Source organism: Acinonyx jubatus, chromosome C2 (genome assembly GCF_027475565.1).
Source record: "Acinonyx jubatus isolate Ajub_Pintada_27869175 chromosome C2, VMU_Ajub_asm_v1.0, whole genome shotgun sequence".
NCBI lineage: Eukaryota > Metazoa > Chordata > Mammalia > Carnivora > Felidae > Acinonyx > Acinonyx jubatus.
This window is the reverse complement of record NC_069384.1, coordinates 78,847,283-78,869,283: the sequence shown is the minus strand read 5'-3', so window position 1 is coordinate 78,869,283 and position 22,001 is coordinate 78,847,283. Positions and strand designations below refer to the sequence as shown.

The window sequence follows — 22,001 nt, the reverse complement described above, 5'->3', positions numbered from 1 at the left end:
GATGTGGGATTTGGCTGCCCAAGTTCTGGCTCTTCAGCGGGGGCTGAGGATAAAGCAGTTTCTTTGGGAAAATTCTGGGGGCAGGTGCAGCCTGATGTGCTATTATGGACCTCTGGTTCAGCTGTAGCTCTGGGGGGGCACGGCCACTGTCGGGGAGTTTCTAAGGTGGGCGTGTGGTTTCCGTCTCCCTGTAAACTCTCCTCGGGGTGGTGGTTGTGGGAACTGAATGGGATCTTTGGTACGAAGGTGCCTTGAAAACCACCGTCGGCACAGAAAGAAGTGACAGTAGGCAACTTTGCTCATCTCTCCTGCCTCTGTCCCTTCAGGAGTCGGTGACAGATTTGAGCTGGGTGATCCTTACCATCTCATCCCTTCCAGATCCTTAGTGGTTCTTGATTCTCAGTTCCCTGCCTCTCCGGATTTATCCCCCAACCACCAACCTGGTCCCCAGAAACATTTCCTCTAAAGTTCCAACAGTAGAGAAAAAGATATCGTGAGCCCCCTGTCTTGCAAGTTACGTGTTTATAAAAATTGGCATTCATGGCATACTTGTTTTTGTAATAAAAATTCTGCATTCCCTTTGTCCTGGCTTATCCGTTTAGAGATGTTTGCTTTTTACTCATTATTGATTGTCAATTGGCTCCGGTTACTCTTTGATCTTCCATGTTGTTTGAACTTGAACGCCACCCACACTGCCTGCCCTCGGCCCATGGTCTCTCTATTAAACAGTAATGACACATAAACAAACTCGGAGGCCCTCGGGGAGCAGAGGGGCCCTGGGCCAGCCTCCCTCGGGCCTGTGAATTCTCATTTCTGAAGCTGTCTGTTTTGTAAGTTCTTTTGCCAAGTTTCTATGGGAGCAGAGGGATCATTTTCTCCCTTTTCAAAGAGCAGGGTGAGCTGAGGCCTCGAGCTGGCAAGTCCTCTAAAGTCATTTTCAAAGGAAACCTGAACCAAAAGGCCATGTGGCTGGCAGAGGGTGGTGTCACTTTGTGAGGCTCTCTCTGGGGCTTTGGGTGGTCAGCCCCCACACGCTTCTCAACACGTGCCCAGGGCCTGCTGTAAGACCCTGCCAGAGGCCGCTTCTGTCCAACCCATGGCCTGAGAACCCGGGGAGGGGCTCCACTCCACAGCCCCGCCCCACGGCCACCCAGGACCTGGAAGGGGGCAAGGACGGCCTTTCTCCTCTGGGCCAGGGGCCAGGACCGCACTTGTCCTCACTGTTCTTAGACCTCATCCATCGAACTTGATCCTTGGGGGTTTTTGAGGTGAAATAAAACTAGGTGCCAAAGCAAGCCAGGGTGAACTTATGTCTGAATCATGGAATCATAAATGATCTAGTTAATCTAATCCTCGCACGGACAGGTTGGGAAAGGGAGCCAGAGGGGAAATGGTTGTCCCAAGTCACGCAGGAGGAAATGGGGGCCTTCCACCAGAGTTCTCTGGACAAAGAGCCCTTCTGCAGGGTAGGAGGTTTGCTTGGCCGGAAGCCGTTCACAAACCTTCTGAGTCTGTAGATACCTGTCAATCACCCAGCAGATACCAGAAAGACTCTAAAGGCACCAAGGCTGAGAAATGTATGATGGGGTCAGACCTGCCTTCATACTTCCCCTGGACCCCAGCAGAGAGAAATTGCTTATGAAGCCAGGAGGCAAGATGAGCCTTCACAGGATGGGCAAATTCTCCAAGACACAGGGAAGGCAGGGACGCCCATACCTTTGCGTCAGCAGGGCTAGAACTGAAGTCATTAGAACTCGGCCTAGAGGGCTGAGTGAAGAAACAGAAGAGAACCAGCCAGAAAGAGAGGTGAGAGACCCATCTCACCTCCCCTGCCAGAGCTCCTCGCGGCCTGGGTCTGGAGCCTGCGGTCCTCAGTCCATCCTGGTCTGGGGGCCAACAGTGGCTCCGGGCCCAGCTTCCAGGAACCAGCCCCAGCCTCGGCCCCTCTGAGGCCCCCCATGGCCAGCAGCCACTCCTGTCCTTGAGCATCTCCCACTAGGTTATGGGTCTAGTGGGAGACCCATTTGAGACCAGACCCATTTGAGTCCTGAGTCCTGATTCTAACACAAGGAAAGACCTCCGGAATGGAACCAACTTGACTTTTCAACGTTTTATTCTTGTATTTGTACAGCTATATTTTACAACGCGGTAATGCAGTTTAGACACAGCCAAACCCTGTCTCCGGAGTAGTTCTAACACAAGCATGACGCAGAATGTGATGAGACAAACATTCCCAAAGAGAGCTTAGTTAGCGACGACTTCAAGTCCCTGTGTCTGCCTACACTTCAGAAGGGATGGCGTGCTCGTCCATCACTGAAAACTTCCATGAAAAAAGGCACCGTAGGACACGTTGTACAGGTATATACAAACCGAGAACTAGAACAAAACTACACATTTTTCCTTCGGTAGCTTTTTTTGTTCTTTTTGTTGTTTTTTTTTTTTTAATACACACTTTGTAAATTGTAAACCTTCACTTGCAAAAAAATACAAATACACTGAGGCATTTTAGACAAAATATTTTCTTACTTATACAGATGCAATACTTAAAATATTCTCTTAAGTGCTCTTTCTCAATAAAGATTCTCAGATCCGTGTCTGCCTGCAGATACAAAATCGAGCCTTTAACACAGTTTTATATTTTTAATATATCTTTTTTAGGTTTATATATATTTATTTTATATATATATATATTTATATATTTACAACTCTGCCATATATTCCTTCACCTTTGGTTAAAAAAATTAAAGCCCTCTCTTTGATAACATACCGAAGTCTCTTCTTTTAAAAGAATGCACATTTACATACAAAAGAAACATCTGTTCCCACAAAACATATACATTCCTCATTTTGCAGACCAAGTCAAGTCAGAACTTTTGCATACTCCCCCCGCTCTGATATATAAAATGATTTTGCCGTTTGCTGACGTGGTTTGCCTTACACATAGGAGAAGAAGCAATATTATTTTCTTAATGTTTTATGGCAGTAGGGGAAGGGGAGCTGCCTTGGCTCCCGGTCCCCCCGCCCCTCCCCCCCCACCCCAGCCCAGCTATGATTTGCACTAGTGGATGAAAGAGGCACTACGTCATGGGATGAACATCGTAAAGTGTTACAGTATCCTTTGGGTAGATTTCTGAGAAGGGACTCGAATGGAAAGCATCAACACTCCATGCTTCAGCAGGCCTTGGGGAGCTCCGGGGGCAGGTCAGTGGCGGACACACGGTACTGCACCTTGGTGTTGGTGATGGCGCCGTGCTTCTGGCGCAAGTGAAGACGCAGCTGGCTTTTGTGACGGAAATGCAGGTTACACTTCTCGCACTGAAGGAAAACCGGAGGCAGACTGTTAGCTGTCACCAACCCAGGGAATGTGTCATTGCTCAGAGACCCAGAGAAGGAGGGTCTCCCTCTGAGAGATCTGGGTAGCTCATCCCCCTCCAAGGCCAGGTGGAGAATTCTGGCTCCAGCTAAGGGACACATAAGCTTTGTGCAAATGGCCCTTCCCTGTCTTCTAACGTGTTCCGATGCCGCTTGCGCTTTTCCCCGCCCAAGCACATCGTTTCCTCCGTGTGCCTTGGTTTTCCTTTCTGTAAAGGACTGAGGCAGTGCACTCTGAAGGTCACCGTTACCTCGACATCTGTGCATCTAAACTGCTAGCACATATTTATTGTATTCTTCCTGTGTGCCCAGCACCATCCCGACCCTTGAGCGGATCTGGTAACTGAGCACAACAGCCCCAGGAACACAGCTACGTCCAGGCTCATTTTGCAGATGAGGAACCAGAGGCACTGAGAGGATGAACTAATTTGCCCAAGAACAAAATGCAAGTAAGAAGATTCTCACCCTGGGACTGATAAACAGTGGGTCAAAATAACCACATGTTGCCGGCTCACATTTGTGACACGGGTTAAGCATTCATTGGTTCGTTCTTGTGCCCAGCCCTACCTACAGTGACGCCATAAAGCCACCAAAGTCAGCATCACCTATCAGAGTAGTTTCCACACTTGTAAGCCGTGGGACTCTTTTCAAATTAAATAGAAACTCAAAAGGCAAAAGGGACGGCAGGATTAAAGAACTTCAGTGTTAAAAGAGCATGGTTTGGAAACTGCTCATCTGTAGCAGTTCTCAGGAAAGAAAATTGTGGTCCACAGCGAGGGTCTGGGCTTGCCTATGGCCCCAAAAAGGTTGGTGTCAAAGTCAGAATAAGAACCAGACACCCCAGCTGCCCAGCCAGTATCTCCCCCGTCGGTGGCAGAGATTGGCAAATGATTTCTAACTGGTGAAGAGCCAGATGGTAAATACATCGTGATGACAAGACTGTCCCTGTAGTAGGAAAGTACCCAAGGACAGTACGTAAACAAAGGAGCACGGCCGTGTCCCAGTAACACTTTCTTTATGGACGTTGAAAATTAAATTTTATATAATTTGCACGGGCCACAAAATATTATTTCTTAATTTTTTAGCCATTTGAAAATATTAAAACCATTTTTAGCTCACGAAATGTTCAGTAATAAGCCCGCAAGCCATGGTTGGCTGAAACCTTGCTCCAGAACACTATGATTCCAGTGGCCCATTCACGGCAACATGTTGTGTAGCTGGCCACCTGCTGTTTCTTAAAGTGGCCTTTTCTCTTTTTTTCCCTTCTGTCACCACATTTTTTGTTGTTGTTGTTTATTTGTTTCTTTTGAGAGAGGGACAGCGCAAACAGAGGAGGGGCAGAGAGAGAGAGAGAGAGAGAGAGGGAATCCCCAGCAGGCTCCGCACTGTCAGCACAGAGCCTGAAGCGGGGCTCAAACCCACAAACCGTGAGTGAGATCATGACCGGAGCCGAAATCAAGAGTCGGATGCGTAACCGACTGAGCCACCCAGGGGCCCCATCACCACATTTTTCTGATTCTCTTCCCACTCCTATGGCTGTTGTTTCTCAAACACCTTAGGTCCTCTTAGGTAGACAGGCAGCCAGCCCAACATAGACGCAAATTGTAAGAAGCCAGTTAGTGTGGAATGAATGAATGACTCCAAAATCAATGGATCTATAGTCTGGACCTCTGTCCTAAGGCCCAGATCACCTAGCCCAATACCCTCACTTTGAAGACGAGCAAACTGAGACATAGCCAATGTCAAGCAGGGTGTCTTTGACAGTTAGGCGCAAACCAGGTCTCGTGACCTTTAGTTCAGTGGTCATCCCACCATGTGCCCGAGATTGACACAAACAGCTCTGCTGGCTGCACCTCTACCCTCAACCCCTCCCAGGCCAGCCCACGGGGGTGACAAGAGGCTCACATACATGGTACGGTTTCTCTCCCGTGTGGATTCGCAAGTGGCTCTTCAGAGTCTGAAGGTGCCGGAAACGGGTGCCACAGATTTCACAGGGATAGGGCTTCTCTCCAGTGTGGATGAGCACGTGGGCACGGAGGTGGGCCACCTGAACGGAAGGGCAAAGCATGAGAGGCTCCGCGGGGGCGGGCCTCGGCCCCCGCCCCCGGGAGCCCCTCGTCAGCACGCGGAGGCTGAGGGGTCCTTTCCCCATGGCCCTGCTCACTTGTACGAATCTGGCTCCACAGGTTTCGCATTTGTAGGGCTTCTCTCCAGAGTGGATTCGAGTATGGGTTTTCAGGTTGGCTGGCCGGTTGAACTGGGCTCCACAGATGTTACAGCGATAGGGTTTCTCACCTATTACCGAAAGGAAGGGGATAAAGAAAGCCATATTTGACAGAGGTCCCCGCAGACCCGCGTCCCTGGATCTCAAAGCAAACTGCCCTTCCGGGGGCCACCCTCAGCGTTATCTCACTTGGAAGATGTCTGAGAGAGGATCCAGGGGCCTGCTTCCTGGCTACCACCCTTGCAACACGCGCGCACACACACTGGCACAGGCTGCAGGCGGCCAGGGTCAAGAAGCAGGTGGGGACAGAGCAGAAACAACACAGGCGGTGGGAGAGGGAGGGAGGGAGGGAGGGAGGGAGGGAGGGGGTTCCTCCCGGGAGGCCTTGAAACCGGCCATGTCATCAGGATTATCTAACTGCCGACTCAGAGAAGTCACTCTCCTCCTCTGGACCTCAGTTTCCCTCTCTGGAACCTGAGGGGTGAATTTAGACGCCGTAGGAAGGCTCTTCTCGCTCTCGCCTTGGCCAAGACCGATACAGGAACCGAACCATTCACCAGGAAGATACAATCAGACTGTTTAAGTTTCTCTTTTGGAGAAGACATGCTTTTCCACTTATGGCAGCTACAGCGGGATTCCATGCGCGAGAGGGCCGGGGCCTGAGTCAGAGTAGATGCTCAGGTGGAGGAAGCCGACAGAAGGGCTGAGCATTGGGATTAACTTTTCTGACTCCATCGAAGGGAGAGACACAGGACAGAGCTTCTCAGAGAAAAGACAAACAATACAGGGAGTGGAATGAGTCACCAAGCAAAGACGTGACAGGGCTAGGCCCACATTCGGGTCAGGACGGGGCCTGCTCCCTGCCTCAGCCCGCCGGGGGCCAGGGCCCCACTCTGCTTTCTCTACGGTTCTCTCCCCATCCTGGTCCCAGTAACCCTGACCAGCCGAGGTGGGGCTGGGGGGGGGGGGACGGGGCAGGGCCATACCCGTATGCACGGTCTTGTGGCTGGCGAGGTTGCCCTTGTAGCGGAAAGAGGCCTGGCAGCGGTCACACTTGTAGGGTTTGTCGCTGTGGGTCTGCAGCGTGTGTCTCTTGAGCGAGGCCTCCTCAGAGAAGCGGCAGTCACACTCGTTACAGAAGAAGGCCCCGTTCTCTGTTGGGAGGCGGGGACGGGGACACCAAAGTCACAATGAGGAAGGGAGGTAGGGCTCCGAGGCCACTTCTTCCCTCTGCGGCTGCACTCAAATTGATCCCCAACCTCCATCCACCTGACGCTCCCGAGAACCCAGAGCCAAGGGCCTGTGGCGTTTTCTTTTTCTTAGCATTTAGAGTCCCAGTCGTGGAGGACAAAGGAGACAGATTTGAGTATTAAGGTACAGGAGGGAAACAAACCAATGGGTATCTACACGGCCTGTGCCAGCTTTAGGAAAGCTCAGCCGGCTCTTCCTGTCTAGAGAGCTCTGACAACTGACTTTTCCTATCACTGCATAGTTTTCTTGACATTCATACACAGGAGCCCTCCAGCAAAACCCTTCACCTCTCTGAGCCTGTCTGTGTCTCCATCTCCAAAGTCAGGAGAGCAACCCCCCACAGCCTATCTCACAGGAGCATACTGTATCACGCAAAGCATTCTAGGAATGTAAGATATAAAATCCAATGACACTTAGAGGTCATTAAATGAGGAAGTAATGGTGAACAGAGTCACCCTGTATCTCTCTCTGGATTTCATGTCCCCCAAACACTTCTGTGAGATTGGGAGAGCCAACAAGGACGGGAAGTAGAAACAGCGGCCTAGAGAGAAGGGACGGGATGCAGAGAAAAGGCAAGTGGCCAGGGGGACAGATGGGGACAGTCCCTGCTCTCCCAGCTATACATCCATGACCCTGTGCCAAATCCCTCAGTGTGAGGGACTGATTTCTTTTCCTTTTGTGCTAACGTTTTGAAAATGACGTGTCATGGCAGGCGGTTCACCCCCGAGTAGGTATTACTGGGCTATCCTACTCCGGCCAGAGCTTGAGGGAAAAGATGGGCTTTTATCTGATAAAAACTGGGGATGCCAATCACAAAGTATCCAACACTTCAATTTAATAACTCAGTTCCACTAATCTAATTCCGCTAACATTAGCCGAGTTGCCTACTCCATGCTAGAAATTCTCTGGGATCTGTGGGAGACGCAGGAATGATTACAGTCGGCTGCTTGTCCTTACGGAATGCACGGCCCAGCTGGGGGGAACTAACACAGGTCAGGCCGTTGGGTCCCCAGCAGCCGAGAAAGCTCTGGGAGTTATAGCCAGCCCCACAGGTTACCTTAGCTGGAATGCAGCTGAAAAGGCTGTTTGGTCATTCTCTACTAGCCCAGATGAACTCAAACACCCTATCCATCGCTCCGGTCTGCCTGGTTCAAGAGGCCAAGAGTGGGGTGATGGACTGGTGATTGTCAAGTGCCAGTGACCTTCCAATCGGGGACTTCTCCCAATCGGTAACAACAGCATACATGAAATGGAAACGCGAACCCCACGGGCAGAGGCAGGGGCTTTCCTTCTCCCCGGCAAGGGAAGGGAAGGAGGGAAGGGGACTCACCACAGCTAGAATCCGAGTACTCAGACTGGGTCTCTCCCATCTCCTCGGGGAATGTGGGGCCGGCGGTGTGGAGGCACATCTCCGCGTGCTGCGGGGACTGAGAGCCGCAGGATGTGCACTTGGGGGGGTGCAAGTAGAGAGGCGAGTGGCTCTCGCTGCTGCTGCGGGGGGAGCCGGTCAGGGACCTGTGAGCAGGAGGAAAGAGATCCTCAGCAGCTGGGCAGCGTAAAGCACCCCACTTGGCCTGGACGCTGCCCCCTCCCGTCCTGTGCTCAGGTGAGCCCAGAGCTGGGCTGCCTCGCTCTGCATGTGGGGCCATAGAGTTATCCTCAAGCCTACCTCTAAACAACGTACGCCCTGAGACCCCTGACAGGGTCACACTGGGCCAACACCCTGACCCAGGCCAGTCCCAGTCTGCAGGCTAGCTCAGTCCAAAGCGGGGGCGAGATCGCCCTGCCCTGCCAAGACCATAGAAGCTGCCCTGGGGATTCATGAAATGCTCTTCTGCCGCCGAGGGGATTTTCCCGCTCTTGCTCTGACAAAATAGATCAAAGCTTAATATGCTTCCTTACTTAGGCGAATTCAATAAGTGGGTGCTCACTGCACACCTCTAACATACTCAGTATTCAGGCAAGAAAAGAACACAGCCCCGCCTCCATCAGAAGAAGTGACCGAGTGGGAAGCCCTGACCCCAGGCCCGGACTGCCTGGGAAAGCACCTGTTGACGATGTTATTGAGCCGGCTGGCCTGTGGGATGGTGGAGTCCTCCCCACTGGCGCTAAGCTTGGTTGGGGACTGGAGGTCAAGGCTCTCGGGCTCCATGGGCGGCTGGCAGGCCGGCGGGGCGGTGTAGGCTCGAGGGGAAAGGCGGCCCAGCTCCGCCTGCTCGGGCCCCTCTGGTTTGGCATTCTGGTTGAGGCTGTTGAGCACAATGAACTTGTACTTCTTCCAGTTGCAGGCTTTGGGGTCGGTGGGGCTCTTGGCCGGCGGTGAACCGGATGTCTGGAGAATGCAGGCGTTCTTGCTGCTGCAGGACTCCGTGGGCGAGTTGGGCTGGCAGTCAGACTTCTGAGGGCTCTGCGGACTCACCAGACCCTTCCGGTTCAGGGGTGCACTGGGGGGCTCGAAATGCAGGGCGATCTCATCCTCGGAGGAGGGCCTCTCTTCCTCCTTGCCGGCCTTGTCACAGGGGAAGTATGGGGCATTCCGGGCCGAGGGGGCGGCCGGCTTGGGGCCCTCGGCCACGCCGTAGTGCATGTCACTGCGTGCCTCCTCCGGGGCGGCCTCCTTGGGCGAGTAGATGCTGCTGTGGCACACACTGGGGGGCATCTCCATGGCCGGCCGGCTGTACTCGCCGGGTACGGGCCTGGCACTATCACAGGGGAGGGCCCGCTCCTTGGGGAAGGGGTTGGCCACAGGCATCCGGGCATCCCGCAGCTCCTCATCGGAGAAGAGGAAGCTGCTGACCGGGAGGTGGCTGTACACGGGGTAAGAGGCTGGCGGGGTGGACAGGCCGCTGTACAGGCTGGGGGCAAACGCCCTGCTCTCACACCCAGGGGCGTTCCTCAGCGGCAGGTTATTCTCCATCACCTCACGACCCCGATAGGCCATGATGTCTTGGGGCATCAGCATCCGGCTATTCAGAAACTCGTCACGGGGAGGCTTGATGGCAGGAACCATCTCGGCTTCACTGCAGGGGAAAACAGAGAGGGGACATGGGCCTCCAAATCAGAGCTGTTGAACAGAGGGCTTTCCCAGTGACCCCGGCGTCCGTAACCACATTTGTGCTTGGGCAGCTTAGATGTAAGGGATGTGGCTCTGAGGGGGGAAGGACTTCAGTTACAAGGCCTTTATGCTAGGAACCCAGCAATCTAGCCCGCAGCGGGGGCGACGAGACCCACAGAAGGGCAGCGAGTTAGCCACACAGTCTGTGCCTGCTTAGACGTGACATCTCATGTCTAGTCACACCAGTATACATGCGTGTGCATCTGTAAGTCCTCAGATATCCTAGAAGGGAAAGCAGCTTTGCCAGCCCTTATCTCGTCTCACCCAGGCAAAATCCTGCAAAGGGAGAGAGGTATTATCGTGTCCATTTTACACACACAGAAACTGAGGCTCAGGCAGGGAAGGATTCACGCAATCCTGGTGCCACGTGTTCCGAGGGTCCGGAAAAAACTGGTGCCCTGTTGAAGACAGGCCTCAGCCTCTGTGCTGGCTAGAGTCCTGGGCAAGTTGACTTTGGAGGACGGGTGGCGGACGCCCGTCCTGGAAGCCGTGTCTCTGAAGTGGCCAGACCTGCTTTCCAATTCTGCCGTGCCACTCAGCGGCTCCGTGAGCTGGAGCGAGTTACTTAACCACTCGGAGCACGAGGCCTGACCCAGTGAAAGCACTGGCAAAGGACAGCAATGATGCTCCTGCGACCACGATTACCCACAGGAGACAATGAGCTCTCACTGCCCGTACTTGAAGGGACATTATGTGGGCGAAAAATAGGCCAGCTCAACATGCTCATAGTTAACAGAGCTAGAACCAATGAGCAAAGGTTAAGGGAGCCACATTCCGGCTCGCCATAAAGCAGAGCTTTCTAACCGGCCAGGGGAGACCGTGTGGCTCTGAGAACACTGGGTTCCTGGCTCCTGGAGGTGTTCAAACAGAGGCTAGCAATGCTTCTGTGCGATAAGGGGTGCAATCACCCTAGAACAGCTGAATCAAATGCTTCTAAAAAAGTCAAGCCCTGAGTCCCTGCTCCACTTAGCCAAGCCCTTCACTTGATTGGCTCTCAGGTTCCTCACCTTTAAAGGACGGTCATGTCTGACCGGCCCTCAGGTAGGGGATTAGACCCAGTGAACTCAGGGTGATTCAGTAAATGGTCCTCTCCAGTAGGAGCCCGGCAACGGCAAGGTAAAAGGTGAGTAAAGCAGCCCGCGGTCTGGTAGGGGAACTAAGGTGCCTATGTAAATCATTGTGACGGAAGTCTAAAGGAGAACTCAACTACATATGCAAATGGTTAAAACAGAAGGAAGGTCTGAAGGACAGGCCAAAGGCTTAGGGACACAGAGGAAGAGCTGGGGGAGGAAGAGGGGCCATTGCAAAAACATCCGTGGGTGGGGGCTGGCATCCAAGCTAGGCCTGACAGGACGGGCGGGAGGAGAGGACACGTCAAACGAATAGAAGAAGGCAAGAGGGAAAGCACAGAGCTTCTCTGGAGAGCACCACCTGCCTGGAGCCCAAGAATTAAGAAGGCGGAAGTGTGCCAAGAATTGTGGAAACGTAGGTTGTGCATATCACAGAGGATCCTGTATGCAAGCGTTACCAAGGCTCTCTGAAGGCCTTCAACCCCGCGCCAGCTCACCTGGCCTTGATAAACTTCCGGCAAGTGTCCACAACGTGCTCCATCTGCAGGTACATAGCCGTAGCCATCACGGCCATGATGTTGCCCTCCCGCAGATTGAGCCGAGACGTGTACATGAAGTCCAGGAGGATGCAGAACCCCTCGGGGTTGATCTCAGGATCCAGGTTGATCACGCTCAGGTTACATTTCAACTGGTCTGTGAAGATGCTATAGAACAGACCGCTATAAAACAAACAAATGTCTCACTATCACAGACAGAATTTGCCATCAGTTACAGTCAGTGTCAGGGCTCCACTCTCTCCCCTGGGCCTTGCTCCAGAATTTCTGTGGCAATTAATAATAACTGCCATTTATGGAGAGCTAACTAAATGCCAGACAGTCATTAAGCACTTTACATACATTATCCTGTGTTCCTCACAACCTTGCAAAGTAGATATTATCATTCTCCCCTTTACGAATGGGGGGACAAAGATCAGAAGTTAAATGATTTTCTCAAAGTCACAGAAGCTATTTTCCTTATGGTCTTAAGTGCATGGATCATCAGAGTGAAATTCGGCACTCATTTGCCGTTACCATTTTTAGTCTCTAGCTTTGAGATAAACATTTCTCTTCCTATGATCCTTATTTTTAAAATGCCATTGTATGTTTTTAGAAACAAGTTGCGTGTCGATGAGAAATAAATAGAATGATGCCTACGTGTACAGTCTACTGATCTGCTAAAAGTCTATAGACTTCCGTAAGGTCAATATTCCTCGAAGACACAGGTGAAACTTCAGGCCATGACTCCGGCTACCATGCTGTCTGATGGAGGAAAGAGCACTCAATCACAAGTCAGGATTCTGGGCTGTCGTCTGGATTCTGCTCTTTCTTAATGGGTTGCTGGAAGCGAGCCAGACTTTTACCAGGAAGTAGCTGTGCAACCTTGGGTGAGATACTTAACTTCTCTGCACCCTGCTTTCCTTATCTGCAAACCAGGAGCCACGGTGTCCACCCGACAGGGTTGCGGCAAGGACGAAAACATAAAGGGTACATAGAATGATGCCTGGCACACAGTAAGCACTTGGTGAGTATTTTCTATTACTTTCCTTTCTCTATAAATCTCTGTTTTTGCCACTGTTAAAAAATACGTGCTGGGGACGCCTGCGTTGCTCAGTCGGTTAAGCGTCTGCCTTCGGCTCAGGGCATGACCTCACGGTTCGTGGGTTCGAGCCCCGCGTCAGGCTCTCTGCTGTCAGCGCAGAGCCCGCTTCAGATCCTCTGTCTCCTCTCTGCCCCTCCCTCTCTCTCAAAAATTAAACATTAAAAATAACAACAACTGGGGCGCCTGGGTGGCGCAGTCGGTTAAGCGTCCGACTTCAGCCAGGTCACGATCTCGCGGTCCGTGAGTTCGAGCCCCGCGTCAGGCTCTGGGCTGATGGCTCAGAGCCTGGAGCCTGTTTCCGATTCTGTGTCTCCCTCTCTCTCTCTGCCCCTCCCCCGTTCATGCTCTGTCTCTCTCTGTCCCAAAAATAAATAAACGTTCAAAAAAAAAGAAAATTAAAAAAAAAATAACAACAACAACAAAAACCAAAAAACAGGTGCTTGCTGTAGATGTTGAGTGAGCTCTCGGCTAGCGATAGAGATCCCTGACTTTATATCGGCTCACCTATCTGCGTCTTTGTTTCACTGTCTATAAAATGGAGGTAATGCCTCCATACCACAGAAGGCCACTGCAAAGATCCAGGGAGAAAACGTAATATAGAATCGCTCTGGGGGGCCACTGGGTGGCTTGGTCAGTTAAGCGTCTGACTCTTGATTTTGGCTCAGGTCATGATTTCACGGTTTGTGAGTTCAAGCCCTGCGTCGGGCTCTGTGCTGACAGTGTGGATGGAACCTGCCTGGGATTCTCTGTCTCCCTCTCTCTCGGGCCCTCCTCTCTCTCTCTCTCCCAAAATAAATAAATAAACTTAAAAAACACAGCTCTGTGTACGTGAAATACTTGGCAAATACGAAGAATCGGCCGGCTCACTCTTCCTAACTTACACATATATACCCTGAAACACCCATGGAAATACAGCCACAGGATTAAACGCACATAGTTACAGAATAAAAGGGCAAAAGATATCAAATTCACTTGCTTACCATATTGTCAACCCCCCTCTGACTTCCTCTAACTGGAGTTATTCTCCATGTTATTGTGCAAACACATCCTTTCTTGGGACAGTATACGATTTCTTCTCCCTCTATTCCCACGGAACAGAAACTCTTTCTTCCCCAGAAGCGCGTGCATTCATTCGCTCCCTGGGAACCTTCTCTGCCAGGCCACGGGCTGAGGTCTGGAGACAAGTGCCATGTAATTCTGAACACAGCAAAAGGCCCGCCTGTTCTGCCTCGCTGCCTGCCCACCCTGTCGGCTCGCCTTTATACATCCGTCTTTCCCCTCCAGACCCCTCACCTGCAGGCCATGAGGACTGTCTTATGGGCTCTGAACTGCTCGCGGCTCACCACGATGACAACATCGGTCAAGATGTCACGGCTCCGCAGGCGGTTAAGGTTGAGAAGCACGTCGCTGGCATGGCGAGTGAACTGGATACAGCTGTCAGCCGGCGAGGCCATTTTGTCTTCACCTGGAAAGCAAAGGGTCAGAATCTTGTTGGTTCCCCAGAACCCGACTCCTGTTTGCCAGGAGTGTGAGAACAGGAGCCTCGGCCTGCTAACATGTGGGATGTAAACCGAGGTCCCTCGGGTTTGGTCTTGGACCAATTTGTGGCCCATCTCTGGGCATCTGTAAGATGGGAAAAATAATGTTTATCTAACAAGTGGGACTAGAAAAAAGCCTTTCGGGGAAAGCGGACGTGAATGAATATCTGTGGAGCGCTTTTCTCACATACCAAATACTCGGCCGGGCACTGAGAGGCAGTAAGTGTGTTACAGGGGAGAGAAACCACACTTGGAAGGTTAGCAAGCCAGCTTTACCTTTTGCTAGCTGCGTGACATGGGGTAGACTGTTTATTGTTTCTGGGCTTTGGTTTCCCCAAACGGGGGGAAGTAATACCTATGTGTTTGTAAAATTTAGAGATATGTGCCTGGGCTATAGTAGGTTCTCAAAAATCACAGCTATTCTTGTCCGAATCTCATTTCCTTATCCCAGCCACCATCTGTTCTCTCCTCTTTTAGGCTTTAGAATTGTCTGAATGTACTTCAAGCACCCAGCGTGCTGCTGGAGCATAGTAGGTGGCTACATTGGATCCGAACCAAGAAATGAGAGAGGGTGTGAATGATCACACGACGGTGAAGATAGTCTAACACAGGGGTGAGTGGGTGAGGCCTGGGAACGATGCAGAAGGGAACTGGCTATTCTTTATCTCATCTAATGAAAAGTGGCCAAGTTCACAGCAACACATGCATTGGCAAATTTCAAAAGAAACAGTTTGTCCACAAAGTTTTAAAGCATATAATTAGATTTACTTACCCAATGCCTTGATTCACAGTCCAAAACGTTGCTTAAAATCTGCAGGGAAGAGAAAAAAGCAAAGAGAAATTGATTTCATGAATGTTAGATTGTCCACTACAGTCTTATTTTAGGACACACGTATTTGGTTCTACTTTGATAGCTGCAGCCTGCCAGCTGGAGCGGTTTTACCACAAGCCAGCAAACATTTTTCCAGGTCTGCGCTTGCGGAAACAAAGGCACCCAAAGCTACGCAGTAATAACGTTTTTATCCTGACGACCAGGAACGCAATGGCACACATTAAATACACGTACATATACACACACCGTTCCTGTCTCAAAGTAAAAAATGTATACCAACCAAAGCCCGCCCCCGCCCCCCGCCCGAGTTTATGGGAAAGAAAAATACAAGAAAAGTGGTTCTTTCAGTATCAATGAGAATGATCCTTCAGGGGGGGGGCGTTAAAGATGTGGACGGTTTTCAAAACCTGCTAAAATATTATCTTTCAAGTCTTACAATGATTTCTCAACGTCTACTGGGTCGATATCGTTTATCCCCATTTCGCTGCTGACAAAACTGAGGCCCAGGAGTTCAAGTGGTTTGCTTAGGACAAAAAAGGTATTAAGAAACACTTAATAACCACAGGATCTGCAGAATACACCCCGAGATGGCTTAGCTATGCTTTCCTTGAGAATCTTTGTCTTTTTCAAAGTTTCTTCTTCTTTCCCTCCTGGGTCTGAGACCATAGTACTACAAACTTCCAAGCTTGTGCTCCCTCTGCTGGGGAAAGATTTAATTGTGTGCTTTGACTGAGAACTGGCCAGGGAGGACTCATGGAATATGTACCCGCTCCAAATTGGTTTCTCTGAAACAAAATAATTTTAAAGCACAGGTGTAGGTCTCTTATTTATGATCACATGTGGGCTGCAACATAAAACAGTATCTGAATCCTTTTCAGCTCCCCCCCCCTCACCCCGTTCAAAATCATAACCCTTTAGAGCTATTTTCCGGGTAAAGGGGCCTGAGGCCAAGGAGGTCATGTTGGGCCACGTAGATGGTTAGTAGCCCGGCCCTAGGTCTTCTGGCTCAAGTTCCTGTCCCTTTTCCAAATCAGCCTACGTGCTGTAGAACATGCAAGACAGCACCCTAATGTGGGTGAATCTCATTCTTAAGTTCCTTCCCCCACACAAACACTTTGCCCCCATTCCAGGCTGCTGAATCTTACCAAATGAGCACTCTAAAATGAGAGGTTTCCTTGAGTCTGTAACCAAACACTCTGACATTTCTCTGTGGTCCCAAGTGCCAGTCACTCAATCCCATTGCTTCAAGGTTAGTGTGTGCATGTGAGTGAGTGAGGATAAGGGAAGGGAGTGGGGGAAGGGAGAGGAAAAGAAGGAGAGGAAAGAACCTATTTCCTCCTCTCCCCATCCTAACTCAAGACGGGCAAAGAGAAATACACTGAACTGTCCTAACCAAAGTTCAATGATTGTCTTTGTTGAAAAAGAACACTGGAGACGCGTGAGAGGTTCATTTACAAACCGTCTTCTCTTCCCCGGGTGCAAAACATCCCTGAACACTTCTGGAATATCTAAGGCTCTCCTTTAGCCAGCTTCAACCACCAGCTCGCTTGTGGATTTCCACTCACAGATTTTTGGAACCACAGGAAGCCCAGATCTGCCATTTCACCTTGACGAGTGGCAATGACTCACTCCATATGCAGATCGAAGCAAACAAACAACACGTTCCCACCTCCTGCCCCCTGCGGGTGGGGTGGGGGTGGGGGTGGGTCTGCCAGCCAGGCCCTGGGGCTGGGCACTTTTCATCCTAAACCTCTGCCTGGCTTGGTCAAAAACAAAGGCACATACACTGAGGCTCATCCTTATTAAGCCCACCTCTTCTTCAGCTGGGTCTATCTTAGAGGACCTCACAGCTAGTGAGTGCGTGTTAAGGTGGATGTGGGAAGCCATGCCTCCCTCTATTTGCCGCAAGTGTGGAAGGACCCCTAGCAGCTGCTTTGTTTCCTACAGACCACTCAGGCCTTCCCCATCCATCATCGTCTGTGATCTTTATAACAGCCCTGATTTACTGGGGAGGCCACTGACGCTTCATGGGATAAGCCTTGCCCAAGACTGAAAGCTAATCTCCAGCAAAGTCCTGGACAAACTCTGTCTTACTAAGCTTCAGCCGGAATCCCATGGACGCCACACACAATACTCATTACACAGAAACAACCGCCAAAAGAACAGGGCTGTCAAAGAGAAACTGACAACTGCAAAGGCCCAGACGTGGGCTCCCCCCACCCCTACCCCGCCCCAGCCGCAGTAACCACGAAGTGAGACCTAAATATTGTCTTTCCACCCACACACTTTCTCTCCTCTGCCTTTTCCCTCGGGATTTTCAATTCGGCACCTTGAGGAGAAGGCAGATCTTTCAGAGGAGCTGGAGAAGAAAAACGAGGGACCCTCTCCCTGTACAAAAGGCAGAGAGGGAAGAGAAGGCAGCCGAAGGAGAAGGCGGAGAGACAAGAGAGGAGGGCAGAAAAGAACGAGAGCCAGGTTAAGAGAGAGAGAGTGAGCCAACACGAAAGCCCCCATCCACCCTTTCCCTGTCTCTCCCGCTCGGCGGGCACTGCGCTTCCTCTCACAGGCTCACACGGGCACAAACCGGAGCCCTGAGCGCCACAGCAAGCCGGGGCAGATGCGCCCACCCCGACCTTACCGTACCTGCCCGCCAGGGACCGCCCACCCCCGGGCGTTCTGCGGGCGCCGCGGCCCATCTGCCTCGAAGCCCCCGCAGGCGCGTCGGAGGCCCCGTGGTGAGATCGTGGCAACCTTTAATTTGGTTACATTCAAATAAAACGTTTCGTACACTTCGGTAGCTAACATTGTGTGTGCCTTTTTTTTTTTTTCCTGTTACGCCGTCAAGGCAGTGGGCAGTGAGGGGAATGGCACAGCCCTCTCATTCCCGGAACATAGTCGATCTCAGCTCAGCGGATTTCACAGAACACTCTCTGCCTATCGCCGTTTCCAACGAGAAGTAACTTTCCAGGAAGCTGCCGGCCCCCGACGGCCGCCAGGATCGCTGCCTGCGGCTCGAGGGCCGCCGGGGATTCACCCGGGGAGGGGGGGCCGCCCAGGGAGGCTCGCGGGGAATAGGCACACTTTCCCCTAAATCCCTCGCCGGCGCCCGATCCAGGATTCTGAGTTCACGCGGTCCAACCCTTCCCCCACAAAAATTTTATACATGGGGAAAGTCGCGCGAGTGAGTAGCAGAGCCGGTCCAGAACCCAGGAATTCGGGTCCAATCCGAAACTCATTTCAGGACTTAGAATTGCCTAATTCTGGTGTTTGTTTGCCTGGTGCGTCATTTATTTATTTATTTTTCTCTTTTTTTTTTTCCCCTTTCTCTCTTCTTGCTTGCCCCCCCCCCCTCCCCTTAAGGGGCTGGTTATAGGCCAGGCGTCAAAGTAGAAAGATGGGAGTCCCTAGGACTGAGGGTCTCCAGCCAGTGCGCACCAGCCGACCTGGAGCAAAACCAAACCGAAAGCCCCTTCCGCCTACGTTGGCAAGTAGGGGAACCCTGCTCAGCTCGGTTTCCGCCCAAAGTCTTTAGAATAGGAGCTGCCAGGCCAAACCTGGCTAGGTTTCGGGATTTCGGAATCCGATTTCTCCGAAACAGGTAGAGACGCGGTTAGGATTGCGCAGGGACCGGGGCGCTGACCCCAGCGCGCGCATGGGCGCGCTCCTGGATTGCCTAGCTTTCTCATGGCCTTCCTGGGAATTATAACCCCTGGGCGCCCTCTCCTAATTGGTCCTAGTAGTGGGCTCCAAGAGTAATTTTCCGGGGCGAGGGGCACGAAAGACGTAGCCCCTGAGGCCATAGTCCTCTCCTAAAACCCGCGGGTGGTCTCTCACTGCGTCGCGCATCCCATCAGCGGCGGAGGCGGGGTCTGGGCGGTAGGTAAAGACTGGGCCTCGTCCGCCTCATAAAATCTTACTTTGAGGCTTTCTCATCCCTTCGCCCGGTGGAATAAAGGTGAAAGCGAAGGTTGAAATTTAATATGGAATGGGGTGAGTATCTAGGAAGGGAAGTTAAAATTAAGTACATGCACTTATTGGAAATTAGGAGCCCCGTGGTTCCGGGAGCTAAAATCTAATCATGTTTTACCGCTGCCTGACACTAGAGAGAGCCCTCCATCAAGGCTAGAAACCGACAATATCCATGTAGCCCCGCCTCTCCTTCCCATTGACCTACTTTAGACACAGGCTCCAGATTTGGAGAATGCCTTTCACATCCCCACCCCACCCCCACCTTTCTCTATCCCGGCCGGCCTTTGGATTATTGGTAATCTAATAACACCAGTAACTCTGTGAGAAATCCAAAGGAGAATCTGGAAGTGCAACGCACTGTTTGGGGCGGGGGGGGGGGGGGGTGGACGGGGAATTTTAATTAAAGCTGGAGCGGACGTAGTGAAACCAGCATCAGGGCTCTTGGCCAAGCGCTCCCTTTCCGCGCAGCTTCTCAGCTAACTGGCTGCTCCAGTTTAGCCACAGTGGTCCAGTGATAGGGGGTGGGGTTAAACCGCGCGCTTGTTTTCGTTTTAAAGGAGAAACACTGTTTGCTCTCTTGACTGGGGGGCGGGAGAGTGGAGTAGACAATAAATGAAAGCGAATTTGATAACGCGGTAGCCTCGGCAGGCGCTTTGGATGACCGAGGTGTTCGGGGACATTATGTCCTGACTTTATTTCTATCACGTTTCCTGCCAACAGCGCTCTTTGAAGCCTGCAAGCTTCTAGGAAATGCAATAAAATAGAGGGATGTGTTTTATCATCAAGATCTGAAGAGGAGCTGCAGAAGGGACGCTCCCCATGCGCCCAGCTCGCGACAGCCTTCCAGAAAGAGCCGGCAGACAATGCCAACAAACTACGTCCCTAAGCAGAGATATCTCGGTCATCCAGGCTGGACTGGGCTCTGCCTTTGCAAAAAGGCTGCCGGGGGAGGGGAGCGGCATGATGTCCCCAAGCAAACAATGCCTTTAAAAATCCGATCTGGACAGAAGTCAGCCAAGGTCTTTATTCACCTTAATGAAGATGGAAGGCACTAACTGTCCTTGGAAAGCGATGAGTCAAACTTGACCGCTCTTCAAACACATCCCCAGATTCGTTTCCAACCCGAACAGAGGCGCGTTTCTCCGATGCGGCCTCCGACAGTTCCCGCAGTGGGAGAGGCTGAACTCGATTTCCTAGGACCAGGGAGGTGGAGACGGCAGCACCTCCCGCGGGTGTGCGTCGCCGGCGGCCGTCGCTAGGGGTCGCCGGCACCCGTACGCGCGCTTTGCCATCTTAAGTTTTCAGCTCCAAGAAATTAAAACTTTGCTTAAGAAGAAACTATTGTGGCCAAAATTCTACAGGGATTACCCCCCTGCTTGTCCATATGATCCCCCCTGCCATCTTCCTCACCCCCCTCCACAACTGATTTCTGGTCAAGTCACTAAGCAGCGTGGAAGGAAGGGGAAGAGAGTTATTTCAGTATCCAAATGCGAGCCTGGGGCGCAGGGAGGTACATCTCTGCAAGCCTAGGGACTGGGACCTAATCACCCGCTAACACAAGCACCCTCCTCAAGATCTGAGACCGCCGCCCTCATTAGTACATTAGGCTGTCCGTACCTGTCACTGAAAATCTTATGCCATACTTTCTGAAACTCCCCCAAGGCACCTGGGTAACTTTCCAGCTACGCTGACCTGAGACATTAAAATCATGGATCTCACTGCTGCTGCTTTCTCTTAGGTACTCCAAAGGAGCAGAGATAAACTCGCCTTTGACTTTATTTAAGTCACTGACCTGGAATTCAGAAAGTAAAAAAATCTGTCCCAGTTAGGGTACTAACTCACCGGTAACAGACCACCCTCATGAGGCCTGTTTCCTCAGTTGTCAAGAGCTTTATGTCCTAGAGCCCCCAAGGCTTCCCGGCACCCCCCACACTTCACCCAGGGAGAAGCCACGGAGACAGAGAGATAGTGTATTCAATACGGGTTATCTTAAGGTTCTCTTAGTGGAGGCTGATGCCCCTCGCTGGGGGACGGTGGACAGGACAAGCATCTGGAGGATTCCTAATCTCCATCCATCTTACCAAAACTTTGGAGGCCGGATGTCATCCTCACCGGATGGTCTCCTCCTCTGTCAGTCCTAGTACCTGATGGGGATACTTGGGAGACCCGAAGGTGACAGGGGCTGCCCACCGCCCCAGACGGGGAACTCGGCTACGATCTACCACTAGGTGGCAGACTCAGTACGTTCGAAAATTACCGCGCCTCCACAGCCTTCCACAACCGACTGCCCCCCGGCTTTTCTTTTTTTTTCTTTCTTTCTTTCCTTTTCCTTCTTTCTTTCTTTTTTGATCTGTTAGGGGGAGGAGGTTGCCTCTACAAGCAACTCTGCAAAACGTTTAATTTACTGGATGTAATTCCGTTCTTCCCGATGCGCACTCCTCTAGCAGCCACAACACGGTATCTAGAGCTGCGTTCACAAATTATACGGTGATTTTTTTTCCAGCCCGAAGGGCTGAATATATTAGAAGGGAGGAAAGGGAGCGCTTGTCTTCAAAAAGCAGAGTGGAACTCGAAGGTATTAGCAGAGTTTCTTGCCAAATACTGGTCGACCCGGGAATCAACTCCTGATCCCCACGGAGAGAAGGGGCCCTGGAGGCCAAGGACAGGGTTCCACCCAGACTTACAGCTCTCGGCCAAAGACGCCACCGAATTATGGTCTTTTGGTGGGGCTGCTGGTCACAGGCTGGGAGGCTGGGAGGACGGGGAAGAGCCATTCCTGGCTTCCAGTGAGTGGGAAGAAGAGAAAAGGGCCAGCTTCACCACAACACAGCACCTCGGCCGGATCACTGCGGCGGCATTCCCACTTGTTGCGCAGTGCAGGAAACCGGCACGCGCCACACTATTTCAACTCCCAGAGAGCTCCAAACCCTGCTCGACTGGCCTACCATTGCCCCCACGCCGTCCACAAACCTGCGTCCCCAGCCCAGCCCCC

The 22,001-nt window shown here is 51.8% G+C and overlaps 1 protein-coding gene across 4 annotated transcripts in view; it reads right to left on the bottom strand.

Moving 5' to 3' along the window:
- Positions 1–2,095: 2,095 nt before the first annotated feature.
- The window catches only part of BCL6 (BCL6 transcription repressor), an 88,136-nt gene continuing 68,230 nt past the window's right edge, over positions 2,096–22,001 (bottom strand). For 2 of the 4 annotated variants that reach the window (XM_053221083.1, XM_027061206.2), the window contains 9 exons: positions 14,981–15,019; positions 13,964–14,135; positions 11,530–11,751; positions 8,896–9,867; positions 8,178–8,362; positions 6,583–6,750; positions 5,537–5,667; positions 5,282–5,419; positions 2,096–3,315 (listed from right to left, as the gene is read on the bottom strand). In XM_053221083.1, the coding sequence (XP_053077058.1) occupies positions 3,172–3,315; positions 5,282–5,419; positions 5,537–5,667; positions 6,583–6,750; positions 8,178–8,362; positions 8,896–9,867; positions 11,530–11,751; positions 13,964–14,124 (2,121 nt within the window). In that variant the 5' untranslated portion in view covers positions 14,125–14,135; positions 14,981–15,019 and the 3' untranslated portion in view covers positions 2,096–3,171. Of the gene's footprint in view, positions 3,316–5,281; positions 5,420–5,536; positions 5,668–6,582; positions 6,751–8,177; positions 8,363–8,895; positions 9,868–11,529; positions 11,752–13,963; positions 14,136–14,980; positions 15,020–16,185; positions 20,378–22,001 lie in introns of those variants that run through there. The other 2 variants (XM_027061207.2, XM_027061208.2) reach the window with 2 other exon arrangements.